The sequence below is a fragment of the Dipodomys merriami genome, unplaced genomic scaffold, assembly GCF_024711535.1.
Source record: "Dipodomys merriami isolate MVZ:Mamm:240054 unplaced genomic scaffold, mDipMer1.0.p SCAF_1, whole genome shotgun sequence".
NCBI lineage: Eukaryota > Metazoa > Chordata > Mammalia > Rodentia > Heteromyidae > Dipodomys > Dipodomys merriami.
This window is the reverse complement of record NW_027202270.1, coordinates 28,262,091-28,285,808: the sequence shown is the minus strand read 5'-3', so window position 1 is coordinate 28,285,808 and position 23,718 is coordinate 28,262,091. Positions and strand designations below refer to the sequence as shown.

General features: G+C 37.9%; 1 protein-coding gene across 2 annotated transcripts in view; it reads left to right on the top strand.

The window, feature by feature from the left end:
• Pard3b (par-3 family cell polarity regulator beta) overlaps positions 1-23,718 on the top strand; it is a 990,481-nt gene that overhangs the window by 349,352 nt on the left and 617,411 nt on the right. For both annotated transcript variants that reach the window (XM_070018756.1, XM_070018767.1), the window contains exon 3: positions 7,321-7,492. In XM_070018756.1, coding sequence (XP_069874857.1) covers positions 7,321-7,492 — 172 coding nt within the window. The remainder of the gene's footprint in view (positions 1-7,320; positions 7,493-23,718) is intronic.

The following is a 23,718-nucleotide window of genomic DNA, read 5'->3' as shown; positions in this document are numbered from 1 at the left end:
AAACAGTAAAATATGGCAATACATTGTTAAAATCAACAATTTAACCTAAAGAACCCAATATAGCAAATATCTTTTTTCTATACCAGTTCATTAGTTTACTTGGGATGTAATTAAAGTATAGCAATACATTGCTCAGTATAATTACTAATAAAATGATTTTATAAATACAGTTTATTACATTCTGTGAGCATTTGGATTATTCTTTATTCTCTGTACAGGCTGAGAATAAAAACACTAAATTATAAAAACTCAAGCTATAAAAGTGACAGGAAACACTACAGGTTGACAACAGAATAAACCACACCATGAATATTGAGAGATTCTGCAATAAATGTACTTAGTGGTATTTATTGTTAAAATATTTGCTTGTCAGCGTAGAAGCTGAAAGCATTGCAGTAGTGCTTCAAGTAATGGAGGGCACAAAAGAGAAAGCACAAACCAGGTACTGCTAGGTGGAAGAGCAGGATGGCAAGGTGAAGGTTTGTGTGCTCTTCTGTGATGAAGTAAGAAAAAAGAGAACTAAAATTACCTATTTGATGTGTTTGATCTTGGTGCTTTCTGTGTTCATCTGTCAGAGCTGTGATGAAGAGATTAAAGAGAAACAACAAAGTAAAATCAGAGTAGGGATAAACAAGGCAAGTGGGATTTCCTAGAAGGCAGGGAATGATATCTGTGGGAGGAAAGGGAATTAAACATAACCTTCTATTGTGTTCCAGGCTAAGCATTTGGGCATGCTAGGGATAGCATGAAAGAAATTAACATTCTACTCCTCACCATCTAACCTACCACACACACACACACACACACACACACACACACACACACACACACACACACACACACACACACACACACACACACACACACACACACACACACACACACACACACACACACACACACACACACACACACACACACACACACACACACACACACACCTTACTTGTTGGTTTATGGATCAACTTAGATGTTGATCAAAATTTTTTAATTAAATCTTAAGAATGTGCCTGTATATTTGACGAGATCATATGGTATGAAATTGTACACATGGTTCTTTTGACCATATCTATTTTTAGGGTCATAAATGTTACAAGTTATGCAATGCTAATTTATTTATTTTTGGTCTTTGAGTTTGTTGTCATTGTCATTGGTTTTTCCATCCTTGTAGTAAAAGATGGAAATATTCTCTGAAAGAAAGTTTATGCATACCATTTTTTCTCTTGGAGAATGCGAATTTCAGATGTTTCTTTCAGCTCTCCTTTGGGAAGGATAGATATAAAGGATTTAGGGATCCCTTCTTGCTATCATGTGGAAGCATCTCTCACCTCATCACTTCACTTCACAAATTATTTCCTATTTTTGAATTGAGACTATTATTCAACATTGGCAACTCAAATCCAGCTATGGAACATAATTCATAAATACATATTAATATGTGTGTTTCGCAGGATTCTATTTAAAAGGTAGGATTATTCCTTAGAAATACACTACAGCAATATGCTGGAGGTTCATGCCTGTGACTTATCTGCTGGTGGCTCATGCTTCTAGGAGGTTGAGATCTAAGGATTGTGGTTCAAATTAAGCTCAGCAGGAAAGTCTATGAGACCTATCTCGAATAAACCAACAAAAGCTAGAAATGGAGCTATGGTTCAAGTGGTAGAGCACCCCTCTTTAGCAAAATTGCTAAGGGATAGTTCCCAGGTCCTGAATTCAAGCCCCAATACAACCACAAAAAATATTGGAAGGAAGGTACCGAGCAAAGGAAAGAGAGAAGGAGGAAAGTAGGAAAGAAAGAATAAAAGAGAAATTCACTCAGCTTTGACTTCTAGAATGGGCAAAGTACCATTAGATACTGCATTGTGAGAGCACAGAATATGTAATTTTGTTGACTTTGTAGAATTAAGCTGGCACTTTATTTCTGAGCTGATGACTTGCCACTTCAGGTTGTTCCTTCCTTTACTCAGGAGATTTATTCACATTTGTTCTTAAACTTCTTTGGATACATGGAGAGTCTTCCTACTATATGAATCAGAGTGGTATCTTGAGAAAAAGGGAGGCAAAGGAGTGTCTGGGGCCAAAATGCTAATGTTGCCCACTTCTCCATCCACCCTTAGCCCTGCTGCAGCATGTTCATTCCTTCAGAGACCAAGTGAGCTGGCTTTCCCCTCTGAAAATGAGCCTGACAAGCAGAAAACACATATTCTGCATTGTATTATAGGAGCATGAGGAAGTAGAAGCAGTTTGTCCAATGAGGAATTTCTCTTCCATAATTTCAAAAGCAAAAAAAAATAGTTTTGAGGATAACAGGCCATTGTAAGGGAAAATATTAGTTATTTAAACAGATTAACTTAAAATTTTCCCCAAGTCAAAAAAAACCCTAGGTATTCCTTAGTGCTGTAATAGTAGTATCTGTAGTCTTTTTTGCCTCATCATTTCACTTAGCCTTATTTTGCAAACACATCATATCACATTCAGTATTCTAGTCCATATAGGTAAAACCATTCACAACATAGAAGTCATTGTGCTCTTGAAGCTTATATTTTAGTGCAGTGTGGACTCAGGCAAGAAATAGCACAAAGAAGAAAGGATAAATTCAATAAGGAAAAATAAAGGAGGGGATCTGAGTTAGTACTAGGGATGATGAAACTCAGTGTAGACATGGAAAGCCTAGCATTTGAGTGAAGATGAGTAGGAGAGGAAGAAGTCATACAGGTTGTTACAGAAGATTTCAGGGAGAGCAGAGTAGGAGAGAGACACCAATATGAGCACATTTACCATAGGATAGCTTGCTATAATTCTGAGAGGAAGGGACAAAATAATTCAATCCTGAATTGAGTAATGTATCAAGAAGACATTGTCCTCATAGGTCATGGCAAGGACTTGGCTTTTTAAGAAATATAGGAAGGCATTATAGCAATCTGATCCGAGGAGATGCATGAACTGGCATTTTGGCAAGACCATTCTGCCTGCCTGTGTTATTTTCTTTACTGAAGGAAAGAAGCCTGGGTTCTAGTCAGGAGCTGCAACATGCTACAGCAGGGGTGTGGAGCAGAGTTCAAAGTAAGGACAGTGCAGGGAGAATGGGTCCAAACCTGTTCTGTGAGATTTGCTGAGAAAGTGAATGTGGGGTTAGGGTAGAGAGAGAAAGAGAAAGACAAAGACAGGTGAGGGAGGGAGGAGAGAGAAACAACTAGAGAGAAAAGAATAGAAAAAAGAGGAAGAGAGAGATAGGAAATAAGAAGAGAGAAAAATGACAAGAAGCATTTTGGCCTGAGCAATTTGGAAAAATGAATTCCAATTAATTGGGATACAAGAGACAATGGAAAGAATTTGAAAGATCTGTCGTTCAGTTTTTGACAAGTTATGAAACTAACTACATGAGCCTGAAATTCATGAGGAAGGCCTGGGTTGCAGATTTCAATTTAGAGTTTATCATCCTATGCTTATATATATATAAGCATGAAAAAAATGAGATCACTAATCAAATTCAGACATATGTTCTTTATCAAGTTTAGAGGCAAAATACAGGCAATGAAGAAGAATAAGCTAAAGGAAACTTAACAGAGGACCCATAAAGTTTAAAAAGATGAAACGAGAGAGTGGTGTCCTGGAAAGCTCATAAGAAAAGGACTTTGAGGGTGACTAAGTAATGAGCTGTGTTCTAAAATTATAAGACATCTTTAGCTTTAGGAATCCAGTGCTTGCTTGGACCTGAATAAAAGCATATTCAATGAGTATAGGGATGAGATCCTGACTAGAGAGGCTTCTGTGAAGAATGAGAGAAGAGAGATTGGAAACTGTGGTATGGTTAATTCTTTAAAGTTTCCCTGAGAGTTGGCAAGAGCTAGGGTGACACCTGTAAGGTTCTGTGGGTCCTGGGGTATCTTTTGGTTTTGTTTGGTAGAAGAATTAATAGCATTTTTATGCCCTGACCTTCTTGTGTGTGGCTGAGACTAGATGCTTAAATATTCCCAGATGTGTTTGAGGACAAAAGCTTTGACTAGAAGTAAGTCTAGGATGATACTTTTGGATTATGGGCTCTTGGGGAAACACCGGGGTGACATTGAAGGACGTGAGGCATTGGCATCAGAAAAGGAGCCCAAGGTCATGCCAGAAGATGAGCAGAGCAGCAGTGGAGGAGTTCATCCATGTCCTCTATCACCCCAACGTGTTTTGTGTAGGGTTTGGTTTCCTGCAGCCCATAAGGGGTCTGTGGAAACTTTCCGACATGCCATAGATTTTTTTCACTCTAGGTGGAAGTTTAACATAAAAGTCAGTTCTTAAATAGAATTCTTACTTTCATCTCCAACTCATATGTATGGGAGTGGAGTTGCAGGCAGGGAGAAAAGACCATTTCCAGGATCTGGGTGCCTTGGAATGCAGCAGAGTTCTTATTCAGGGACCAGAATGGTTGTTTATGATAATAACTATCTCTGTCACACTGTCGTCAGGGAAGAATACTAGCCAGTAATGTAGGTGTCCTGATGAATGGCATAATCTAGTTAACAAGGAACTGCAGTGTATGATTTAAATTAATTATAAGTGTTGGAGCAAGGGTGAGTCTGTGGATATTGTGAAGCAGACCAGATGGCAAGAGTCTATCTTCTCAGCCAGTGACTTGCTGGGGGACCACAGATTTAGGAGCTGAACCCCTTCTTCCCAGGAGAAGAGACTTCATTTCATCTACTCATCCAGGCTCAGCTGTGATCATTCTTGTCAACTATGGGGCTGGAAGACAGGCTAAGCAATTAATTAATCAAAGAGATTATGAGATTTGGGAAGCATCCAGGCCCTCTTGTTACCATCAGCAATTCCGGTATTGTATCTCCAAAAAGTAGAGCTCGCAGTGTGTGTGTGTGTGTGTGTGTGTGTGTGTGTGTGTGTGTGTGTGTGTGTGTGTGTGTGTGTGTGTGTGTGTGTGTGTGTGTGTGTGTGTGTGTGTGTGTGTGTGTGTGTGTGTGTGTGTGTGTGTGTGTGTGTGTATTAGACCTTCATGTGCAAACCAAAATTAGTGTGCAATTAGTTTCTCTTTGTAGAATTATCTTCTTGGAAAAACTGTTACAATGTGATCTGAAACCTTGGGATGACAATCAAAAGACTCCATTTTTCCAGGAGAAACCATTAAGTCCATAACTTTGGTAAACACACTTTTCCAAACTACTGTGTTCTCCTCTTTGATAAATAGTTATGATATTAGTACTATGTATGGCTATAAGCTTGTATGCATATATATGGAGAACAGCAAAGTATTTTATTAAGAAAAATGTAGGTAATAATTTCTTAAATGTTACCTATTTCAAGCTTTTGTGTTATACAACTGATTAATGTTCTGTCATTTCATCTTTTCCTTGATATTAGAAGTGCATAGATTTTACTCAGCGTTAAGGGTGTAGGAAGGGAGGGATTTGTTTTTATAGTACCAGTCTACTATGGCACTGCCTATTTTGTGTAACAAAATGAATATTATGACTATATGTTACAATTCATCAATCTGCAAAACTGAAATCTAACTGTGAAATAGGAATAATGATGAAGCCACTTTCGCCACCCTTTCAAAGTTGTTCTTTTTTCTTTCTGGAATTTAGGGTACTCCACTTTTCATTTTGACCAGATGATTAGAAAGACATAGTTGTACTAATTATTTTTATACTAGAATAATCTTTCATTATTAATCCATTTTATTCATATCTGAAGTCAGTTTACCAGTGCTAGTAATTAAAGACAGAGAAATGCACGGGCTTGATTTAAGAATTAAAAATAATGCCTTTGAGTAAGCATTTCTTTTCTGTGGTGAGAGGATTGCTGGATTTTCCAATTAAAGAAGTTTCCATACTGGAATTGAGTAGTCAATTATGAAAATTATTTTTGAATAGCCAATTTACATGTCCCTAATTGTGTTCATTTCTTCTGAAAGAGTGAAGTCAGAATTTATGATGTTTTGATTGGTTACCCCAGTACTTGTGTTATTAATACTATTGCCAATGAGTCTCCCCTGTGAATGGAGCTTTGAGTGCCTTTCCTGAATAAATGTTTGAAGCATAAGTAGGTTTGTTTTATTTAATGAATGAAAAATATTTAAAGATTTATGAGCCGTTTTCCAAGTTACACACACCGTACTTCATTGGACTGACAGTGGCATCCTTGAGCTGCACCTGCGCTCAGACTTGGACTTTTCTGCATCATCTGATGCATAACCTTTGGTGTTCTCTGAGTCAGTGCTGTCTGTTGGCCCTCGGTGCAGTCTCAGAGAGGCCGCCTTCCTGTTACAGGGGAGTGGCTGCAAATGACTAGAATTTTGAAATATGTCTCTCATTTGAGAAATGGAAAACAACTGGGAAATGGTATTCATGTTTTTATTAGTGATCAGTATTTCCATGCTATGAAAGAAAATGGGGATGAGGACAGGAAACAATGAGGTTCAAAAGGCTGATGCTGAGTCTCATGGGACTCTGAAATGGATCAATGTGGAGTTGGCATGAAAAGAAAAATGATGCAATGAGCATATGCAAAATGTGCAATACTTTCATACACAAGACTAACATACAGGCTGGACTTTTGTACATAGATGTGGATTTAGATTGTGTCTAGAAAGATAGCTGTCACCAGGTATTTTGTAGTATGTCTTAATGCTTTCTTTGATCTTTTTGGTAGTGCTGGAGTTTGAACTGAGGGTTTTAAGCCTGCTAGAAAAATGCCCCACTCTTTGAGCCACTTTGCCTCAACCTTTTATGCTTAGTGGTTTTCTAAATATAGTTACACAATTTTTGCCTGGATCTACCTAGGTCCAAACCAGGCATGTACTATGATATCTGGCATATTAGTTCAGATGAGTTTAAATTTGTCCAGGCTAACTTCAAACCATCAATCCTTTTGAGTAGCTGGGATTATAGGCGTGTACCATACAGGGCTGCGTTAACTATTTGAGACTGGAATGTTTATGTACGCTATGTAAACCTGTAAATATTCCACTTTCATTTTTGGGAATAGTCTTGAAATCTTTCTAGGCATAATGTGAAAAAAGCAGAGGGTTGGGGGCAGCCAATTCATTCCATTAAAAGAGCTGACTAAAATTGGCTCTGTATTTCAGGAATTGACAAAATAAACAAAGGAACAAACCAGCTCATTATGTTTCAGCCATGGTGCTTATATACATAATATTATTGAAGAATTAAGAGTTGTAGTACAGCACCATTAAAGTTTTAAGTTTGAAGTGGCCATTTTCTCTAAAACCAAATAAAGATCACAACCAGTTAGATAGGGAGACCCTGTGATATTCGTGTCCTACAAAGTAATTAGTGTTGTTGGACTTGTTTGCAGCTGATTGCTGTGTTTGACGAACAAGAACCACTCCACAAGATTGAGAGCCCCAGTGGAAACCCCACCGATCGACAGAGCCCAGATGCTTTTGAGACAGAAGTGGCTGCCCAACTGGCTGCATTCAAACCAATTGGTGGAGAAATTGAAGTAACCCCTTCTGCTCTGAAATTAGGTACGTGCATTTTCCATGATACGCTTTTCACTTAGCTGAAAATATGTCACGTTGTTGACTATATAACTTCTTTATGACTTCAATGCTGCTGAGATTTTTTTTTATCTGTCTTGTTTCTGAATTATTTTAATATAGTTCTTTGCAACAGCTGGGGCTCAGGTAAATAGATGCAATTTTATTTCTTTGAACCGAAGGTGAATCTGGATTGCAAGCCCTTGAAATAACATGGGAAGAGCGAGCAGGGCAGGCTGAAATAATGAGGTTCCTTTTTCTAGCCTATAAGGACCACTTTGAAAAAGTTCTAAAAAAAATGTCATTTGGAAAAAGCTAAGGGTTAAAATGGAGCCCAGACAGGAAATAAAGGTTACTTTTTTTTAGCCATTGTCTTTTTTCATTCAATATCTACTTCAGTCTTTGGAGAAAATATTTTAAGGTTAGTTTTGGAATCTGTTCCTGCTGCTTCATTCAAACAAGAACCATTCAGCTGGAGCTTTTGCTCAGAATTTTTTTTCATGTTATTTATTTTGAGGTTGTTTGTAGAAATACAAAATAACCATTGGTTTTTAAAGTTTCATTCAATTTACAATTCCAGAAGAAACATCCCTTTTTGGCAGTACCTCTTAGGATGTGTTTACTTTCAACAGCATGAAGTTTCTGGAAAGCCCACTAATACTTTGGTACATAAAACAATTTTTTTATTCCTGTTGAACATGCATAGGACAGTCTGCAATTACTCGGTGCTCCGATTAGAGTTTAATTAGAGTTTGATTCTCAAAGTAAAAGGACAGAGGCATTTCTTACTTTGCACAGGAAATTTTACAGGTTCTAATGAAAAGTGTACACCTAAAATTATAAAATGATCCATGGAATTGGATCTCCCACTTGAAATAAAATCTGTGATGCTAAGTGGATCTTACATGTGGCTATACTTGGTGTATGGTTTCTGTTTTGTAATTATATTTTGTCTTGATTTTTTTTTTTTGCAGAACATCTGTAGTGTCCCTATTAACCAACCAAATGGGAATAGATGACCTCTGGTCTTCAGGACTTTCCTTCATCTAGTCTGGCCAATGGGGACGATGGAGGGCTTTGTTGGCAGCTGGGCTTCTTCTAGAGCCAGGCTTGTGGCTTCAGCAACATTACATCCCCATTGCTCATTTGCATAATGGATGCCTTTTTATCCATTATGCAAATGATATGAGAGGAAAATTAGGCAATAAGGGGAGACGAAAGAAGAAAATTGCTCTTGCTTGGTTTAATATTCTATTTATAAGCAATGGCTGTGGTCTTCAAAAGGCTGAGCCACAGAATGTCTCAGGGCCTGGCAACTGCCTTTTGCCTTTCTATCAGGAGTGCTCTTAGGGAGGAATGTTTGCTTCTCTTTTGCTTTTGCAGTTTCTTCTGTTCAACCATCTATGCAGCATAGTAATGGTAATGGTAAAGGGAAGAAGAAAAGGAAGCTGAGAGTCCCCATCTTTGAAAGTAAATTTCTACTTCTTCAACACTGATTTTTAGATAGACAAGATAAAAAATAATGTTTATGAAATGGAAGTTAAAGGCCAGGCATTGAGCTGAAGACAGTGTACTGAGTAACAGAAACCCTTTACTCATAATAACTTACTTCAGCCTCCTAATACTTAATTGACCAGCTTTTCATAGGGTTTTATAGTAACTTTCCAAAATCATATTGCTATTATGTGGCAGAGCCAGAATTTGAACCCACTGTCTCTAGTGTCAGGAACTGTTTTACTCTGCTGCATCTGATATTGTTGCTGAAATGGTAAATTGATAGAACATTCCTTGGATTTACATTGTGAATATCTACCAGAACTCTGAAAAGGCAAAACTCCTTGGTTCACAAGTCCCATTCTTCTAAATAACATAGACTAAATAATGAGATTAACTGTTTGCTTCTGCATGATACATATGGCCTTCCTGCCATTCTTCCCCAAAGCCTGCCATCCTCTGTAGTTTCTCTCCATTCCTCCACCCAACTTCAGTCCTTCACTTGTTTTTGCAGCACTGGAGCAGGCCATGATTAGGTAGACTGAGGATTCTGCCTCTGCTGACCAGTGTCTGGCCTGCTGTTGCCAGAGCCACCTTTCTAACTCACCAATCTGACTCCACCTGGCCCCGAACAACCATGCCAGAATTCATTAGCAAGCTGAGGCCCAGGTCACTTAGCTGAAGGAATTTGGCTAGGAATGAGTGACAGGCAGAGTCAGACCCCCTACCCTTGCAGTTTAGCTGACTGAGTACTTTTCATTTCTTTAACTTAAGAAAACAAGAAAAAAAAATCAGTTAGGCATTTCAGAGAGAGTGGTGTAAGAAAGCATCGTAGCCAGCTCTGGCCTCTGCCCATTTCCTGTTATTGGCCTCAGAAAAGGATGTGCTCAGAGAATGGATACATCAGGACAGAGTGACACTGTTGGCTGTACATGTTCGTGGCTCATCTGGGACTGTGTAGGTCCATTGTGAGGTCCTGGGAAGGGGACCATCTGAGGAGGAACAAGCACTGTGCTTCCTCAACTCCCTTGAGCCAGTACTTATAAAATGACAGCCCCTTCGTGGAGATTCCACACTCAGCTCCCATCAGCCTTTGGAACTAGTTCTGCTTCTTCAGAGGCTTAGTACAGAGGAAACGGGACTTCATTGTCACAAATTTGTCATTCTTAAGGACAAATTCAATGAAGTGGATGATTCAGTATTTAAATATGCTCAAATGGTTTTCTTAAGGGGACACAACTGATAAATATTAGGAATTTTGGTATTTTTTATGCTTAAGTCATCATGTCACCAAAGTTTTATCCATTTTCAGCTGGGCACTGGTGGGTCATGCCTGTAATTCTAACTACTCAGGAGGCTGAGATCTGAGGATCACAGTTCAAAGCCACCCAGGTAGGAAAGTCCATGAGAGCTATCTTCAATTGACTACTCAGAAAAAGCCAGAAGTGGTGCTGTGGCTCAAGTAGTAGAGAGCTAGCCTTATAAAATGGCTCAGGGACCGCTTGTACCATGAGTACAAGCCCCAGATCTGGCAAAAACACACACACACACACACACACACACACACACACACACACACACACACACACACACACACACACACACACACACACACACACACACACACACACACACACACACACACACACACACACACACACACACACACACACACACACACACACACACACACATTTTACTAGTACCTGAAATCAAAATATATGCAGAACTGTTCTGTATGATTCCAAAATTTCTTTTTCAACATAAGATAACCTTCAACAATATCCTGTTGTGAAAACACACACACACACACACACACACACACACACACACACACACACACACACACACACACACACACACACACATTTTACTAGTACCTGAAATCAAAATATATGCAGAACTGTTCTGTATGATTCCAAAATTTCTTTTTCAACATAAGATAACCTTCAACAATATCCTGTTGTGAACCAACAACGTTCCTTATGTAACACACAATGATATTGGTATTCTTTCCTTTATCTACCAAGATGAAATACAAACTGCATAAATTCAGATTTGCAGGCTCCTCATGAGCTAGCTATTTTTATCCTGTCCACTTCTCTTGTAGTCACCTTAACATGCCACCAGTGTAAGCTACTTGCCACTCTCCAAATGTTTTACTATGTTTTAAATCCTTGTCCCTTTCAGAATTCTGTTCCTTATCTCCAGCTCATCCTCTTGCCTTGTTTTTGTTGTTATTTGTTTGTTCTTTGTTTTTCTCCCCTTTTTCCTCTTGCCTTATTTTTGCCTGGTGAATTCATATGCACAATCTTGGTTCATGCTCAAAGACTCTTATTTGTCTAAATCTTTTAGGTCTGTACTAGAAGTATACAATAAATGTAATTTCAAATTCTTTATTCACAAATGAAAGCTTACAAAGAAATCTTCTGTCAGCCTATAAAGATACATAGTTTTATGCTTTTTAGCCAGTGGACATATCTCTTTCATCTATAAGTTTTAAATCAAGTGGCAACTTCATAATTTCAACCTCATTCATCTAAATTGTTTCCTATCATTTATTTCCTAATGGATTTTCTAATGTAATACCAAATGACTGAGTCACAACTCAGCTCTTACTAGCAAATATTCCAACAGTTTAAGATTCTGTGTTTCTGAAACTGGACAGAGCTTTTTTCCATATGTCCTAGTAAATGCTAAACTATCTGTATGGCAAAGGCCATAGCTAGCAAGATCAATAGAAAGCCCACAGATTGGGAGAAAATCTTCACTAGCCATACATCGGTCAAGGGCTTATATCTAAAATATACTTAGAACTCAAAAAATTAGCTCCCCAACAACAAATCCTCAAAGAACCACCCACCCCATCAACAAGTGGGCTAAAGACTTAAAGAGAGACTTCTCTGAAGAGGAAATAAGAATGGCCAATAGAGACAGGAAGAAATGCTCAACTTCTCTAGCCATAAAAGAAATGTAAATCAAAACAACATTGAGATTCCACCTCACCCCAGTTAGAATGGCTGTAATCAAGAAATCTAATAACAACAGATGCTGTAGGGGTTGTGGCTAAAAGGGAACCCTACTGCATTGTTGGTGGGAATGTAAACTTGTTCAAGCACTTTGGATAGCAGTATGGAGGTTCCTCAAAAGACTAATAAACATAGAGCCCCTAAGACCACAGTGGTCTTGTGGTGAGCTGGTCTTGCTCCAGTAGGCTGTGATTATCCTAAAGCTATCTCATTAAAACCAAGCTGAGTTTGAAACCAACTTTTGTGATCCTGGCAATTTTTCTTCCCATAGTCCTAATTAAGTATTAGATCTTGTGTGTGTCTGTGTGTCTTTGTGTGTATGTGTCTTTTGATAGTTTTTCTCTGCACTTCTTGCTTGAAATTTGGTATGTGGGTCCAAGCTTGCTTGAGAAAATATTTCTTTAGGTATAATTATATTAGCAATGCAATTTAAACAGTGTTTCAGGATAAAAGTACTTTAAATTTGGCTGTTGCTACTCTTGTGATCTATGTTACCCATATGTAAAGCAATCTGATTAAAGTTTGGAGTTGAAATGGTACTAGCTTTATTCTCTGCTGTGTGTTAAACTTTGAAGATGAGCTACTTTCTATTTGAAAGTGATTCTTGTTTTTGAGACTTGAAAGGTACCTCAGATGCTTTATTGTTTCCATGTGTGTTTGTGCTTCTTCAAAACAGAGATGGAAATTATGACGATATGTTTGTTATAATATAATTATTTTCAAAACACGGACTTCTCTTTTCTTTATTTTCAGTAGTTCTCTGAAAACATTGTGTAGCCATGGGTTACTGTTGGAAATTGTTACCATTTTGTATGAGTCTGAATAATTCCATGAAGGAAACATATGGGAACACTTTTCTCAGTTCTTAAGGAAACCAAATCCCTTTATGACAGAGATCTTCAGGAAAGCATAAAGAAGGAGGAAGTTTATTCCTTTAATTAGGCTGTAGTGTGTAAGTAGCTGCCGTGCCCGTAATACGAGTTTAAGTCTTGGCATCTGATCCTAGACAAACACACTCACACCACACACATAGCAGAAGTGAAGCTCATGGTTGGGTGGTGCTTCTGATGAAGGCTTTGAATCTCTACTACAAAGCACATAAGTATATGAGGGATCTTGGTCTTTGTTGCTAGAAGTTTTTTGCTGTAGGCTGGAAGCCCAGAGTTGAAATCACCAACGAACTGAGGTCATTTGCTTAGATGAATCCATAAGTCATAATTTGGTCATTGAGTTTTGCCCTTATTTATTTCCTTTGGAGGCTGATTGTTCAAAAGTTAGCAGCTAAAGAATAGCTTTCCTTTCTTTTTTTTCTTCCCTGGGAGCCTGTTATTTTTCCCTCCATGTAGGCTTAGATGAATGATGTTGTAATTAGCTATGGTAACCTTGCTAGACTATCATCAATCAGTCATAGCCATACAGTCAACAAAGTGTGTGCATGCTTTCTGGTATATTGGTGACTGAATCAGGGTTAAGGAGGTGGCAGCCTTCCTAACTTGTTCTCTACACCATTCATCTTTTGCTATTGTTGTTTTTGTTTTCATTTTCAGAGTAGAAGAGAAGTTGCTTTGAGAGAAAAAAAATCAGGTTATATGACAAATATTTAAATACTTTGATACTTTGGAAAGGAGCCAGATATTCTACTTAATTGAAAGAATAAAGTAATACTCAGTGACCAAAATCTAATGGAGATTAGACATTAGTTGCCACACCAAAGTAATCTTTATTCCTATCAAGTAGAAATATAGTAATATAGCTGATATTTTCAGTAGGAATCTTTTAATATACCTGAAATTGTCTCTCCTTCTGGATGGATAGTAGATATGTGCAGGCTTCTTGGCAAGTCAATGAATATTTATGTTATTCTATAAAGTATTACGTGATGAAGTTTAACATAGTCTTACTCTAACAAATGTCTTTTAAATGATTTATCACTAAATTACATGTTATACTGCAGAAAAATAATTATCATCATGCCTATACATACAACTTCTTTGTTTCTTTTTTCTGTCTTACGTTCAGCTCTCCTTGTATTTTCAGTCTTATTTTAATTTTTTTCTCTTTATGTATTTTAGTTATCCTTTTTTTCCAATTTCTGTATAACCTACCTAGTGACTAAATTTGATATTTAGAGTCATACCAAGTTACTTGTGATATCAATAGGAATTACTAGAGGTAACTTACCTTTAACCAAAAATGTGAAAAAGTGCTGAAAAACCAAGCTTTCATTCCAGCTGTATTTCCTAAGTTGATTATGTGACCTCTAAAAAGCAGTTTGCCACCCCCCTCTGGCCTCTTACCAGTGCTGGACCCAAACTGAGATGGAGCCTGCAGATCCTCTAATAAACAAAGGGAATAAAAGGTCACCTTTCCTACTGTTCACTTGATATTAGACCCCTGGGTTTTAAATCCTCTTTTGCAGGTTGCTTTTAATGGCTAGGCCAGGGAAGCCATATTTGCAGAGGGCTAGTCCCTAAGTAGTAAAAATATTCGCCATGATGCTGTCCTATTCAGCTTTGTGTAGTTTCTTTAACCACTGATAAAATGATTTGTGGTTTGTCTTTTTAATAACAGAAGGAAAGAGAAGACAAAAAAGAAAACTCACAACAATGTACACACTAGGGATTTTTTTCTTCCTCTCCCCTAACCTTTATACACCATACCAGTCTCCCTTTCTAGGGGCCAGCTTCTGCTCTGCCCTTCCATTTCAGAGGCTGTGAGGCAGCTGGGACAAACCAAGCCCAATTTCCCTCTCTGCTCTTCTAACATAGATGTTACCCTAACATGTCTATTGCCAAGGGCTTTTAAATGACTTATACTCTACTAATCAAACTTTTGGTAATGGTATAATTCAGAGTTTTAAATATATAAATCTTTGTGGTCCTAAAATACTTTACCTTTTCTTTTAAATTTTTAATCAGCCCTAAGCAAATTACTTATAACAATCATGTTTTTCTTCAGCAATTTATATTTTAGAAGTTTTGCTCATAATTCAATATAGAGTAAGGCTGTTTTTGCATTGAGGATGTAAATGTATGATGTAGCCTTTGGGATTTGTGTGTGTGTGTGTGTGTGTGTGTGTGTGTGTGTGTGTGTGTGTGTGTGTGTGTGTGTGCTCTCATATTTTTTTTTCCTCTCTCTCTTCTTTTCTGCCCAGATGAGCAAAGAAAAAAATGCACTAATTTAATTATTTACAGGAGATCCATCTTAAGGACAAGTCACTCAGAGCTAGACACGCTTTTATGACTAGCTCAGGATTTTCAGATAAAGCAAATGAGAAAATCTTGAATGTGATGAATTATGGCCCAATGCGTATATACATTGGAATATTTCCTTGTTTTATACCCTGTTTGATATTTTACTAAGATCTTTATTTGGCCCTGTGAAAATAAGAAATACCAAAACAGCTTGATCTATTCATATTCACATCCAAAGTGATAAGGAAAGTGGTGGTCTTGACTTAGCAATTTTCATAAGAAAAGCTATCTCTATGTTTATCCTTTTAAAAAATGTTTACCAGTTTAAAAAGCAGGACCTCCCAACCATCACCACCACACCCTTTGAAATTATGCATCCATCACATGGCCCAGAGAAAATGGTGCTCAATCTGTCTATTTTGATAGCTATGAGAAAATACAGGTCATCTTCTAAATAAGCAGAATACACTTCTGTATAAATATGAGACTCTATACATGATAAACTCAGACTTCTTTACAGATGGAAGAAATTTGGGATTTTGTGGTGTTATCTGTGTGTAAAATTAGAAGAAAAGGAATTATGGAGTACATCTTTTGTTCATATGGAAGACTTGGCTATGGTGACTTAATGTATGCAAATAGAAGATATTGTGTTCAAGAAATTTATTTAAAGATCATAATAGGTATATCTGATGTTTTAACATAATATTGATTGAAATATGTGATTATTTCAATGTTCATATTTCTTAAAACTATTAGAAAGCATGGTATTTCTTCCTATTCTTTTTTGTACAAATTGTCCAAAAAAATGTGTCATAGATAGCAGCAAGCTGAATGACCTAGTGTCATCTGGTGCTATATAACGAGCGGTGATGATCAATTAAACTCTGCTTGTATTTTTTAAACAAATAGACTTTCTACCCCAGAGATCTGAAAGCATGAGGCAAACTTCTTGCTTTAGTCACAGTTCAGGAATAATGTCCTTTGACCTCTTGACTTCAGTTTGGTGTTACAGTTAATTGCCCTTATAGCAGGGAATTCAGCATCTGCACAGCTAACATCTGCTCTTTTTAGAAGACCGGGCTTAAGAATGTTGTTATGGAAATCAGTATATTGGGTGTTAGAACTACAGAAAATGGTGGCATGCCTGTCACGGACTTCAGTTAATCAATAATTATTTATTGATAGTCCAGTAGATGAAAAGCATTATGCTAGGCTACCAGAGGAATATAAAATAACATGAGTCATGAACTCATTCACTGGCAACTTGCAAACTTGTTGACTTAAAATAAATTACTAGATGATTCTCTTAACTTGGTTGAAATTCCATTTCTATAATTTAATACTGTTGTGATAATACAGAGTATACAATTACAAAACTTCATAGTTGGAAAAGGTCTTAATTCATAAGTTAATTTAGATGCTCACAAGTGTCCTATTATTCATGTGTGATATTGTCCAACAGCTTGGTTATTTGTCTTCAGTTGATGATAAGGCAAATGGTAATAATACTTCCATGTTTTCAGTCTGTCTGTGATTTGGTAGTGTTAATTTTATCTCCAGTGAAAAAGAAAGAAAGAACTCAGATCTACTGCATCTGATGATTTTCTCTACTGCCTAAGCAAGGTCTTTTCATCTGTTCATGTATCTACCTACCCTGAAAAATAATACAGGTAAATGTGCTGTTTTAATTCTAAGTAGTGAATCTGGAGACTAGTCTTCTACTTAAGTGTTTTCAGCAATGAAATGTTGGTAAGAATTATTTGTGCCTAAATAGGAAGTCAATATTTAGGCCTCACTCTTTGCTTCCTGCTCAAGGACACCTGTATAAATTACTGACCACCCAACAGTGATCTTTTCTTCTCCAAAGCTGTATGCTAATTTTCCCTAAATTATTTGTAGGTAGAGAGGAGTCTAATGTCCATTTCTAGTCCCTTTGTTATTTTAACTCTAAACATCATTCTCTAAAGGTTTAAATTGGTACAAATACTATTGTCCTATACTTGTGGGGATGACTGAGGGAAACACTGCAAAATTTCTTGAAAACTTTGGAAAATGAGTTTAGTATCTTTTTTTCCCCCTTTTGTAGTCCAGCCATCACTTTCAAGAACTTACCCAAATATGGACTTTCCTAAAAGACCTTTCTTCACTGCCTTCTTGTGCTCTTTTAAAACTGTTTTATCACTTTTTGGTAATTATCACAGACTTGTTTTAATAATGTTTTGTCATTTCAACAAAGTGAAGAATTGCATGAAATTAGACAAAATTCTTCTCTTGGCCAAACTGGGTCTATTGCCTCAGTTGCAGTGCATAAGTGTATTTAAAAATCGCCCAGTTGGGTACTGAACTCACAGAACTACAAGTACCTGTCTCACAGCATGTAGAATATCACTATGAGACACTATTGTTACTTTCATCAAGAAGAGAAAACATGAAGTCTCTGTTTATGCAATATATATTTTGATCTGATTCACTTCCAACCCATTAAACGATATGCTTTCTTCATAAATAGAGATTCTGGTTATCTTATATTCCCTTCATAAATGTGGATTCTGGTATGTTATGCTGTCTTTCTTAGGAGGCCCTGGGAATTAAACCCAGAGACTCTTAATTCCTTTGAAGGGTTGGCATTCTATCACTTGAGCCACGCTTCCAGCCTAACTTTTTGCAAATGGAGTCTCAAAGACATTTCTGCCAAGCTGGCTATGAATAGTGATACTATTGAGTAGTTAGTATTAGAGGAGTGAGCCACTGCTGCCTGGCTACAAAAGATAAGTGGTAAAATAGTTTAGAGAAGCTGAAACAATAGACAAGGGCATTAACCACAGTAGTATAATGACTGCAACAGCTTCATGTAATACCTTTGTGCTTATTTTAAGAGATTTGTAGAACTATAATTGCTTTGATCCTTTTAATCTTCCTTTAACTCAAGTATTTACATACTCTCACCCTGACATAGCAGATGGTTCATAATAATTTGCTTTTCCCATTGATAAGTGCATGCATGCTGTCCATGTTTGATAGAAGTTCTACACAAGGGAATAAGAATATCTTTTAAATTAGCTGAAATTAAAGTTAGCTATCCATGGCTAGTTATTAGCTTATTAAAGTTAGCTTATGCGCTAGACACATAGATTTTCTATTGGAATATAGAAATCAGTGAGATACAGCATTTTTCTCAAGATGATCATGATTTCACACACCATTTCTTTTTTCTTTTAGTAATATTTTGTTATCTATAAGTAGTTGTACAAAGGGGATGCCATTCAACAAATATGTTTGTAAGTGCAACACATCATAATCATTCATAATTTCTCATATTTCCTTTTTATTGATATAGTGAATGGATTATATTTACATATATAGTATGCTGTTATGGTAGTACCCATCTGTATGTACTATACCTGTTAATCAAAGTAGTAGTACACCTTGAGGTACTGGTCCTATATTGCTTCTTAGAGGAACTGCTCACAGTCACTTTCTCAACTGGCAGACCAAGTTGGGTGGCTTCATATTGAGTTTGACTGTGGACAGGTCTAAGCATAGCCAAATAATTCTCTCAGATCTTTCCAAGCACATGGGCTTGGCAGCTTGTCTCAGGTTCTAGTTCATGTTCATGCTAGCACCCTCTTTCCTAGCAGATCCATTGAAAAATACACAGCCCAGATTGTTTGGCAATGTCTTAAAAATGGTAGCTCATATTTCACACCATCCGCTCTAGCATTAATAATCTTCAACTCAAAAGACTTGTGTAATGCAACTCTCCCCCAAATATTTTCCAATTAAATCTTTTGAAATGAGCAAGGAACAATGCCATTCTCCCTATAACTCATATATAGCATGACAGTATTTAAAAAATTCATTTTCTCCGTGCTCGATTAGTATAGGGATTTAAAAAGGGATTTGTCATATGAAATAAAACAAATCTGTTTTATAAATCTTAATATATTTTGTAGGACTTACCTTTCTATCTTCTTGATATAACTTTAGGGGAAATTTTCAAATTTTATAGGTCCAAGATGATTGGAATGGATATAATTACCTAAATGTAGAATAGAAAATGCTTCACCTAAATTATACAAAAAAGGAATAATATTTGTCTTACTTAGCTTCAGTTATATAAAAAATAATCTCTATTTCCCACCTTAATCAATAGAAGAAAATACTGCTTGAGCGTTTTTCCGGAGGTTGTTACTGGTTTTTTCCTCAGGATAGTGGCTTGAAGCTCAAGGGTTTCTTACTGTGCAGTAAGGCAGTTGGTAAGGCAATGCAATTTTCATTGTCCAAGTTGGTGGTAGGGCCTGGCTGTTTAAAAACTATACCTGATTACCAAGTAATTTCCTAGTGGTAACTTTATTGCTATAATTTTTAATTATTACATTTTGAATAAATTGGTCATTAACTTTATACTGTGATCCTAAGGAGCTTCATGTATATTTTTTCATAATGTACATCTTAATTTTTTTATTTTCCTTGCATAGTTGTACAAAGGAGGTGCCACATAACAAATCATTTTCTGAATACAATGCATCTTCATCAGTGTCACCGCTTCAACATTCTCACACACTTTGACACACTCCTTCCCTTACTTAATTTTGTGGAATCTACAATGAATTCTTAACTGCACACTCCCTCCTTCCCCTTTCATTTGTGTACCCCTTCCCACCTTCATCCCACCCCTCCTTGGATGTACCTGTTAGGTCACGGCACCATTTATGTTAAGTTTTTAAAAAGAGGTGTCCGAGTAAGAACAGCAGCACTCACATGGTATTCAGGTAAGGGGTAGGTTTATTCAGTAGACCTGCTGGGACTAGGCAAGGTTGGCACTCCACGTGGCTGGGAAAGGCCTGGGAATGAGAGAGAGCTGGGAAAGAGAAGAAAGAGAGAGGAAAGAGCTAGAAAAGAGCAGAGAGAGAGCAGAAAAGAACAGAGAGAGAGCGTGAGAGAGAGCTAGAAAAAGGCAGAGAGAGAGAGAGTCTGGGCCTGGGCTAGCCCTTATCTAGGGTATGGGAGGAGAAAGGTGTGGCCACATCAAATTCAGATGTGACCTCAGGGGATGCAGATGTGACCTCTACCAGGTGTCCCAGTTGCCTAGGTAACGCAAGTACTGGGTGGAGACTTTGCTGAGAGGAGGATGGAGTCTGCTAGCCATCCAGGAGCAGACCTTAACATTTCAGCCATTTAATCATGAAATAGGCAGATTCTCTCTGGCTACTTCCTGCTAACAATGGGCGTCGACAATAGGGGTAAAAAGCTGGAATTTGGTCCCCTCCCAGAGAAGGCAGTGAGCAGCAGTGGTCCCTTGGTGTTGTGAGTCCTTAGATGAAGTCTGGAGAAGTCTCACAAGCATCAAGGGGCTGGAAAAAAATACTAGAGAGCAAGTAAATGGCAAGAGGAAGAATTTGGGGCTGAAAATGTTGGTAGAAATGTCCCTAGCTACTTCTGACATCTGGCTACTAGGTAGAGAAGTCAGGTAACAAAGGCAAGAATATAAATTCCTGTTCAGTTAATAGGTAGACAGGTATAGACATTGGATGGGCAGGCTTCTTACTTCCACTGACCTCCCAGCTCTGGTTAATTTTGAAAGTGCAGGCACAAAGTAGCTGATGTGACATCTCCTCTTACTCCTCTCCATGTTCCCTTGTTCCCCAGACTGGCTGAGTCTAGGTGCTCATTGATGGGATGGCTTGTCCCAGTTGGTATTCAAGGAGGTTTGAACTCAAGGCCTGGGCACTGTCCCTGAGCACTTCTGCTCAAGGCTAGCACTGAACCACTTTGAGTTATAATACCACTAGTATTCAAGGAGGTTTGAACTCAAGGCCTGGGCACTGTCCCTGAGCACTTCTGCTCAAGGCTAGCACTGAACCACTTTGAGTTATAGTACCACTTACAGAGTTTAGCTGGGAGATGGAGTCTTAGGGATTTTTCAGCCGGGGCTGGCTTTGAACTGAAATCGTTGCCACAAAAGCCCTTTATTATTTCCAATTAAAGCAACAAGGAGATCAAGTAGAATAAGTAGAGCTTACCTGGTTCTTATCAAGAATTGACCGACAAATATTCTGAAATGACAAAACTCATTAGATGTGATGAGAATTTTAGCACAGATATGCCCAGTATTTTAGAACCATGTAGTCAGTAGTAGAATACACAACACAAAACAAAAAAACTCAAAACCTAAAATTTTGACAATGTTTACACATCTTTGCTAACAAAGCACATCAGGTGGTTGGGCCTCAGTTACCAGGGCCTGTGAAAAGAGCAACTTGTTAGCAAGGTACCTTAGAATAGATGGATGGAGTAGTAAGCTTGGTGGAAGGTTAAGGGTCAGATGGGGCCAAACCCTTAACCCATCACGTGGCCAAGATGGCGAATTCAAGATGGTGAATTTCTGAAAAAATGCAAAGAAACACTGAACAAATAGATCAAGCCTACATTGGCTAGCCTTTGAGAGGGAACCTAGAGGGGGGGTACCTGGGACCTAGTCTGCGTCGCACTCTTCAAGGCACAAGCCAAAAGTTGTAGAAAAAAGGGTAGAAAGTTGGACATGAATGGCAGAGAGAGAGCAAAGAGAGCCTGAAATTAAACAAACTTCTGACCATTTATCATTGCAGTAGCAAAAACTGTGTACTTCTGAGAATGGCATAAAATTAGGCTCTCTGGCTTTCCAGGGAGTGCAGGAGGCATTTCAAAGGGGTTTCACGGCTCAGGCGTGATTCGTAGCACCCCATTAAATGAGTAGAGTCAGTCTGGTGAGTGAAGGAGAGCTGACCAGGCAGAAGCGATGTCCCGACTTCCCCCAGAGCCCTCTAGAGAGAGCAACAGAGAACCATAGAGAGTAGTTTCACTCACCAGAGTAGAGAAGTGGTGTGGACGTGGATGTGAAGGCAGCAATGGTATCGATGCGTTGTTTCCGCCGCAGACAGACTGGCTCGCAAAAGGCAGTCAGAACTGTGGGTATTCCTCAGAGCAAAAAGGGAAGAACAAACAAACAAAAAGAAAAAAGAGGGGGAAAAAAAAAAACAGAGAAAAATCCCAGCTATCCTGACTTTAAGCCCTTTATCCGAGACATGGCACCATTTATGTGAGGTTTTTAAAAAGAGGAAGCTGAGTAAGAACTGCACCACGCACGTGGTATTCAGGTAAGGGGTAGGTTTATTCAGTAGACCTGCTGGGACCAGGCAAGGTTGGCACTCCACGTGGCTGGGAAAGGCCTGGGAATGAGAGAGAGCTGGGAAAGAGAAGAAAGAGAGAGGAAAGAGCTAGAAAAGAGCAGAGAGAGCAGAAAAGAACAGAGAGAGAGCGTGAGAGAGAGCTAGAAAAAGGCAGAGAGAGAGAAAGTCTGGGCCTGGGCTAGCCCTTATCTAGGGTATGGGCGGAGAAAGGTGTGGCCACATCAAATTCAGATGTGACCTCAGGGGATGCAGATGTGATCTCTTCCAGGTGTCCCAGTTGCCTAGGTAACGCAGGTACTGGGTGGAGACTTTGCTGAGAGGAGGGTGGAGTCTGCTAGCCATCCAGGAGCGGACCTTACAGTACCCATTTTCTGGTGTTCATTTTCTTGGCTTTGATTTCATTTTTCTAAAAGATTATTCTATTCAAGCTATTCATAGTCAGTTATACTTCAGTTAATTCATTTGTAACCCCTTGCATACCACCCAGTGTTTCTGAGTGAGACATTAGTAAAGAATGCAACCAAAAATGTGCATGCATTTAAGTGTGGTGGGAAAGGAAGCAGAGAGATGAGGGTTTCTCAAAGGAAATTGTAAAAAAAAATCACAAGAATGCCATAAATTCAACTACTTAGTTAATAACTTAGTTAATAACTCAGAAAAAATAATTCAGTATCTGAATTTAACCTACAAGGCAACTAAATTCAAATCCAAAAACCTTTTTTTTCAAGATTGGAGAAAATTTTCAAAGTATTCATAATTTGATGGTTCAATTAGCAAAAGAAAAAAGATGTATTTCTTTTAAAAGGGACAGCACTTGACTCACATTATTTGACAAGTATTAATAGGTCTTTGTGAAAACATTTATACTAGTTGGGGATTTTCAATCTTCTCATTAGTCAATTGAGAATAATTACAACAGTTTTCATATGTATGTAGCTATGTAAATTCTGATACTTTATCACTGAAATTCTTGGTGTTTCATATTGAGCATGGAATGGACTTAAAATGGGATAACACAAGGGGAATTATGACAAAAACAATTTCATTGAATTTTAAATATAGATCAGTGATTGCCAGGGTCTCTAGAAATAGACTTTTCCTTTCTGTACTTAATATAACATAATATTAAAGAAAAATGTGTGTGCAACAGTAAGGTTCCTGCAAAAGGATGTTCTTGGTAAAATGCCATTTATTTGGGAGAAATGTTTAATTCAGTAGCAGGACATAAAGGGGACCTAGGATTTGGAGGAGGGACTCTTCCACATAGAGCACTCAGATTCTTTGATTGGAAAAAAGAAAGGCCATGAAGCATTTCATATATGAGC